General features: G+C 44.9%; 1 protein-coding gene across 2 annotated transcripts in view; it reads left to right on the top strand.

The window, feature by feature from the left end:
* Positions 1-238: 238 nt before the first annotated feature.
* LOC306794809 (CASK interacting protein 2) overlaps positions 239-7755 on the top strand; it is a 44959-nt gene continuing 37442 nt past the window's right edge. For both annotated transcript variants that reach the window (XM_079293021.1, XM_079293020.1), the window contains exons 1-2: positions 239-290; positions 2466-2930. In XM_079293021.1, the coding sequence (XP_079149147.1) occupies positions 2837-2930 (94 nt within the window). In that variant the 5' untranslated portion in view covers positions 239-290; positions 2466-2836. The remainder of the gene's footprint in view (positions 291-2465; positions 2931-7755) is intronic.

The following is a 7755-nucleotide window of genomic DNA, read 5'->3' as shown; positions in this document are numbered from 1 at the left end:
AATAAGTGGCGGGCAGAGCTTGTAGCTAAAGGGCGTTTCAGAAATGTATAGAAAAATATACAAAACTTGTGAACACCCGGTGGGGAATTCCAAACAAGTACAAAGACAGATAATTAAATTGGACAACCACAATTAATAAAAGCTTTACTTTGAAAGTTACTGTCGGAAGTCGTGTACACGATGATATTCACTTGACGCTCGCGCCTCCGTCTCGTGCTGTCCAGCGCTCTTTCCTCAGTAAGTCCACAGTGAATGTCTGCCTCCCACCTGCGGTACGCTGTCAACAACAGGTGAGAACGCTCCTCTCTTTACAAACCTGTTCATTGGGGGTAAAAAGCTGACTGAGCCGACCTCAATTTATACAGATAACCCGCGTGACAGATGGAAATACTTGTGTTTTGGGACTTTGCGTGGCAGCCGGGAGTCGGAACACCTTGATAGTTGAGAGTGACAAGTTAGCAAACGAGGAAAGGCTAAACGTTACAATGTGGATTTACGAGCAGCAGAGGACGGAGCTTCATGAATGTGTGCAAACAGAAGAGAAGGGAGGTACCGGCTGAGTTACGTCGTTATTCCGAAGAGTTCAGGGGAAACTACCCCGGAGCTGTCAAACACGAGACATTGTTGTTACTTGACTTGTAAGCTAACAGTATAAATGTAGCATTCATCTTTGATAACTTTTAACGACGCATTCACGTTTTCTAGTAATTTCGGCATATACAAAACACCCCAAACAGAACCTTTTTTTTTTTTTAATTGCAACTTTTAGCAACAGTCCTCGTTACCAACACTCGGTGCTTTCTGTGGTGCTTTTCATGATGAAGATGAACCAGTTAGAAAGCACGAGGTGTTACTGAGATCTTCCCACACATTGGTGGATTTGATGCATGCGGATTTACAAACAACAGTAATGATTTCTTACAGGTCTATGTCATGATTGATGTTTACGTTTACTGGAAAGCAGGGTGGGATTAAACTGTCAGAGTTAAGAATGGGATTTGGTTTTAACTTGTTACAAGGATAGTTGTGCTCCAAAACATACTATTGAGTGTTTTTAACCAATGATGGATACCTAAAATACTATCTTTAAGAATACAAATGTCCAGAACAATAAATCAAGCAATCATTTTCACTTTATTGATTATGTTTTCAGACAGAACATGAGACTGTCATGGGCTTTCTTACATATGTGACACCCATCCCTCAGGATTCCATGACCGTGTCACCCACTGGGACAAACATCTAACCACTGCTGTGTGCGATGACATTTAGGCTAACAAGCCCATTTGTGGACTCCTTGTTTACATTGTGGCTCCTGGTAGCGGAGGGCTCTGCGGCCCTTTACTGCCTGGCGAGGTGCCTGGCTAGTTTTAGATCGTGTGTCAGTGCAAAGACATGCTTTGCCATCTGCTGTTGGGCGCCACTGCTGCACGATCACCTGGCAGAGGAGGAGGAATAACGGAGCTATTCGTCTAACAGCCCTAAATAGGCAGCGAGGCGAGATCGTCCATTGTGTTTTTGACTTGTAAAGCCGGCTGCTGAAACATATTGTTTACTGTTGGGATGCCAAGGAGATTAAAAAATGCTTCCGAACAAATTCCTAGTCCTAATTGTGGTCTTGCACACATAATAGACTCTAATGTTGTAGTTGGAGGCTGTGTGTTTGATGTGGTCTCATAGTAGGAACAGAGGGACTGTTTTTACACTTAACTACAGTTTTCCTGTTTATTTTGTTTCTTCACTTGCTATCTTAAGTGGTTTCAACTTCAGGCTGATTGGTTTTGTTTTGAAGCAGCGGTCAGCTTGGCCTCAACTTCCTTCTTGGGGAATAAATGACAGAAAGTTTTTCCACAAAACGTAAGCTGGCAGAACACCAGACGCGGTTTTGTCTGAAGTAATGCTTCCTTAAAGGCCCTTAAAGGAATGTTATTGATGGACGGGGACCTCAGTCATTCACGGGAAGAGTACCAGATAAGCTGCAGCCTCCAGAGGGACCGGGCTTCCTGGATCTGAGAAAACAGATAAAAGTTGGGTCAGGTTAAAGTCACATGTATCCTTTTTCTTTTGTGCCTAATCCTGATTTAGTCATCCATCAAAAACTGTCTTGTTGATTGTTATTAAGGCATTGAATGGGGCAACTGGCACAAGCAGCGCTGCGACGATTAGCCGATCGACAGAAAATGGATTGTTTTTCATTGAAATAAAATAGCTGGTTCCAGTTTCTCAAACAAAACCTTTTTTTTTTCAATGTCTTCATGTTTTAGAATGTCTACGACACCTGAAAAGTTTTGGTCTTTGCAAACAGAAATGATGTTTATTTGCGTCTAAAGCAGGGAAATGAGATCCGATCACTTAAGACACATGTTAAAGCCAGGTGTAAACGGGGACCAGGAGGCCCCTCTTTTCATGGAATGCATCTCTGACATTATCGTAGCCTCAAAGTGATTTCTCTCTGTGTCTTCCAGCGTTGCAGTGTAATGGCTGGTTGGACGGCTGCTGCCTCCAGGTCGACAGAGACGGATTATGAGCGTACACTCGGTCTTGCAGGCAACTAAATCTCCACTCGTCCTGCTGTGACTCCAGATCCAAGACCACCGCCAAACAGCCGGCACCCAGAGGAGACGATGGACCCGAGCCCCAACGATGAGAGGAAACGGATCTCCTGGACCAGTTCACCCGAGGCTCCTTCACTCTAGATGCCGCTAAAGTCACCTCATGGCCGGGATTCAGCAGCTACCTGCTAACTCGCTGACAGATGTTTGCTGAAACCGTTCGCCTGAAGGAGCATTGAAAAGAGAAAAAAGAAAACAGCGTGCCTGTGGTTCGGCCTGTAATCATGGGGAAAGAACAGGATCTGCTGGTGGCGGTGAAGACTGGAGATCTTCTGCTGGCGCACAAGCTGCTCTCCAAAGTCAAGTGCAACAAAACCAGTGAGTATGGAGCTACCAGAGGCGAGGGGGGTACATGGTTGTGTGTGTGACTGCTAAGTGATTTATCTGGGAGTGTACTTGTTTCCACGGTGAAATGGAACTTAGATAGCAGAGGGGGACGTCACTTCTCAACCGAGGGCAAGTTTCTTTGCAACCACCACAAGATCGGGTTCAGCTGTCGACCACATAAACACCACTAAACAACTGATAAACATTGATCCAGGCCTGGGGGAGAGTTGAGGCCACGCGGGCTGTGAAGTTGAAGTCTCTCTTTGTGGCGTTATCTGTTTTGTTTTTTTCTGGGCTTTCATCAGCGTGGCTGGCTGCTCAGTGACAAGCTCCGGGAACAAAGCTGTGGCTGTCAGGAGAAAGCCTGTTACACACTTTGAACGCGACCCAGACGGCGAGTGCCGCTTGGCAGAGAATATCTAAAAGTAATATTATCTGCTTTTGTACGGCTGTGTGCTTCTGTTTGTTTAAAAAAAACCAACGCCTGTCAAACTGGCTGGGAAAATGCGTCGGGGTAAAGTGAATGAGTAATGTTTTTAAGCTACCATCGGGGTGCCCTTGAGCAAGGCACGGCCATCTGTTTTGGAAGAGCAGCTCGGTGGTGATACAAATACCCAGCTGTGTAAATAAAATTAAGTAAGTAAATGAACAGATAAATGCTTAAATATATGCAGAAATAGATACTTTAATCAAATGAAAGAACAAAAGCAAGCGAAAAATAATAATAATAATAATATACCTCGAAAAGGCTTCATTTTCACAAGCAAAGAAGCAGATTAATTACCAACATTTATTTATGCCATTAATTCTGTATTCATTTCAGCACGCATTTGTATATTAATTATTCTATTCATTTACTGCCATATTTATTATTGATGATTCAGTAATTTTTGTCCTCCATAGACAAACATGTGTCCCTGTGTGAAGTGAGGCAATGTGTTCTCGTGCTCCGTTGACCTTCTTGAGCTCGTTAAAAGTTGGACCTTCACCAGGCAAACACAGCAGCTGACCACATGGCGTGAGGGAAAACAGCCGAGTCGTGTACCTAATGCCTTCACGGCTCCACCTTTGTATAGCACCTGCACACCGACGGCATCAGACAATGATTTTGGCGCAAATCTGTGCCAGAAAGTGTTGAATTGTTGCGCAGACGGACAGAAGATGTCGTGTGCCCGCGTATCTCTTAATCTCCCTCCGTCATACCGACTCCCACACTGCTTTCGACGCCGCTGATCCTCGAGGACCGCTCGCCGAACTCTGTCAGCGGCGCAGTCGTTTGTCACTTCAGCCTCGGCCCGCGGTGTCCGACGGCAGAGCGGCAGATGCTGCGGCTGGCGGGGAGGGCTCTGCACACGCCCTCCGCTGTCTCACATGTACGGATGGGCCTTGTCAATACGGGCTGATTGATTGGTTAGTGGTGACCTGCTTTGAAAGCCATTCCAAAAATAGGCTTTATTTATTTGACCTCTGACCCTTGAATGGTTCTCATTAACTCCAAGTATAATTGAATACAAATTATTGTTACACTTACTAATGCAAAAATAGTCATTCTGAGGCTGATGTGAATAGTCATTATTTTTTACACCAAAAACAGTGTGGCGTGAAGTGAAAGTTTTCCTGCTGGTGGGGCTAACTGGAGGGGGGGGGGGGGGTTCACATGCATGCCTGTCATCCAACCAGCAGCTGATGAGATGATTCAGTGTGGATATAAACATACGAGTTTGACCGTGTTTTTGTTTCACACTTTGTCCCAAAAGCAACAGTGTTATCTTGACGATTGATTTACTTTGGAGATAAAAAATTGTGGTGCTTTTGGGGCTCCCATGACTCTCACCCAACTGTCTATCTGACCAACTGCCACGAACAACATTTCAAAATGATGAATTATACTTCACACGTTCATTCTCCACTGAGGACGAACCCATCGAGCATTCCTATCGCACTTTGAAAGCAAGATATTTGCGAATCGAATTGAAAGTTAACTGAAGACTTTCATGCTCCCGTTGGATATAGCCTTTTAATTGTATTAATCCCAGTTCCCCTCCTGATGTGCCACCCACAGGACAAACTTAACAGTTCATGACCACAATCACTCTAAGAACAGCAAAACGTTCAGCATGTTGTTTGTTCTAAATCATGTCGACAGTAAGGTAGAGCGAGCAGTACAGTCTCAAGTGGTGTGTACTCTGTTTGGGAGTTATATGTTCGGAACACAAAAGTGACACAATGCGTGTGCATGTGGTCTGTGACCTCCTTGAGAGCTTGAGTGACATTCTGGAAACAAACACAACTTCCACACAAGTGAAAGCCTCTGGAGAGGTCAGGTGCTCTCTAAGCTGTTATGGTGGTGTCAGTCTGACATGCTGGACATTCCCAAACCTCCAGACTACGCCTGGGGCCGGGGCTGGGTGCAGATGGAGGAGGGAGGCACCTGAACATGGATTGAACTCTGTAGCTGGAGGGGGGGGGGGGACTTGGGGGTCAAGGAGTGTTGGAGTGTGAAAGTGACATAATACCACACACAACAGGACCTCGCATATAGCAACACCATTGGGGCGAATCGATGTACAGTATTCATTCAGAGCAGAGGAAATGGAGCAACATCCGACATGTCTGGTTTGTGCTGCGAGCTGCTTCCTGTTCCTTCCTTTTGTTTATTTGTCCAGAATCTCAGATGGCTTAGAATATTTCTCACAGTGTGGTGTGGGAGAGGTGAGGTAGCTCTGCCTTTCTTTTAATTTCTACTTATTTGGGGAATAATTGAATACTCTGATAAGATAATTGCATTTATTGCAGCATGTTCTGTAATCTATTGATCGGAGAGCCTTTTGACTGTTGTTTTTGACGGTTGGACAGAAGTTCTTACCTTGTGCTCTCTGAATTTGTCATACAAAGCCATTGCTTATTCATCCATTATCGTTACATTTCCATATCTTTACAATTCTACAAATGAAGTGGTTATGCAAACACATGTTCAAAAGGGCCTTTTAACTCCTGAGCTTAGTTCCTCGGGCTCCTTAGTTCCTGCAAATAATTCGTAAAAAAAAACAGCTAAGTTGTTAAAATCAGGGCTGTTCTGACAAGTCTGACAACATGGAACCCCCCTCAGACAAAATCAAGACTACTGTCTCCCCCCCCCCCCTCCCCCACCTAATAAAGCTTAGGCAGGTAAAGCTTGGGCAGTGTCCTGAGGGGATTAGCTGAGGCTGGCTGATGGACAGGGAGCTGAGATCGGAGGTTTCTTCTCCGATCAGCCATCTGCTGACATCACGTTGGGTGCTCAGACAATTTAAGTGGACTTACCACAGCCTCCCTCTTTTTTTTGCTGAGCTGTTGCAAGCTGACAAACCACGTGGGCTCATTGTAGATGGACAAAGCGGTTACCCAGAAGGCCGCGGTCTCTGTCCGGCTCCTCCCGTTGGGTCACATTTAGACATGTAAAGTCATCTGTACTGCTCTCTCAAACTCTGGACTAGGAGTGGACTGAAGTGGGTGTCTCTCGCCCCTCCCTGAACGGGAACCATGAGAGACTAGAGGTTCTTCAAAGGCCTTCATGATTACAATGTCTTTTGTTGCAACACATGCTTGCTTTCATCTTGAAGAACGGCCCAGCCCTCTCCTCTGTCATGCTAAACACAAGGCCTGTGGGTCATTCTCAACAGACAGATGGACAAACAGCCACGACAAAAGGAGAAAGATCATATTTGAACCTCTATTGTGTCAGCTGTTTGATCCGTACATAATACATTGATGACTCTGACCTTCACAAGACCAAACACACAGGTAACAGCGTTACGCCATGCTGAATGCCTTTAGGCCGATTCGTAAAGCAGTTGTGATTAGCACATCATAATTGCATCACTGTAACGATGTTATTGGCTGAGTCCTTCGTGAATGCAAGAGAATAATTTGTCATAATGAAACACCCACCGTGACCAACCACCCGAGGCACAATGGATTGCAGGGATGGGCTGTTCTCATACACCACTCATGGCTATACCTACGAAAATATGAATGAATCCGGGCCCCTGCTAAGGACTGGGCCTACATGGGGGGCCAGCGCTACCAGGTGATCTACCGGGGCGCCCCTTACAGAAGCGGTTTTGAGTACCGATATTGTCAGTGTGATAGCGTCGCAATCAGCAAGACGCAAACACAAATCTTTATAGGTGTGTAGTTGAGATTAAAATGAAGGCCGAGCTCAAAGTGGGGTGTGGTCCGAGCAAGTGTGCCAGAAGTAGGAGGGTAGGAAACGGGGGAAGGGGGCACTGGCCTGTACTGACCTTAAACTCAAAGTATTGCCTTCCAAGAGTGCGTGAATAGCATTGAACCTTTATACATCCACCATTAGGGGCTGAGGTTCATGTTGTTAGTTTTGCATGATATTCAATCTACAATAGTATAAAATGGAGAAAATTAGAAGTTCCTCACATTTGAGAAGCTGGACCCAGAGAATGTTTGACATGAAGTGCTTAAAACCTACTTCCACAAATCATTTTTTCTTCTTCTGCCAATCGAGTATCAGGGTAATGGTTGGGATAGAGTAATGTTTGCCATGTGCACAGGAACTTTTCGGAGATTCATTTTCATAACTTTTTGTTATGAAGACAGCTGGTTCCTCCTCTCAAGAAGAGCGATCTGAAATCTTCAGATTATCTTCAACTACAGTGAAACTCATTGCTTTGAATAGAGGGTTCCCATTGGGAACTTGCTCAAGAATTCTGTTCATACTTCAAAAGCAGAAATTCACAATCGGCATTGGTAATGCATTATTCTTGATTAATCATTAATGGCCTTTCTACAATATGTTAAACTT

The sequence above is a fragment of the Melanostigma gelatinosum genome (genome assembly GCF_949748355.1).
Source record: "Melanostigma gelatinosum genome assembly, chromosome: 21".
NCBI classification, from domain to species: Eukaryota; Metazoa; Chordata; class Actinopteri; order Perciformes; family Zoarcidae; genus Melanostigma; species Melanostigma gelatinosum.
The sequence above is the reverse complement of the archived record's forward strand: the minus strand, read 5'-3'. Positions and strand labels throughout refer to the sequence as shown.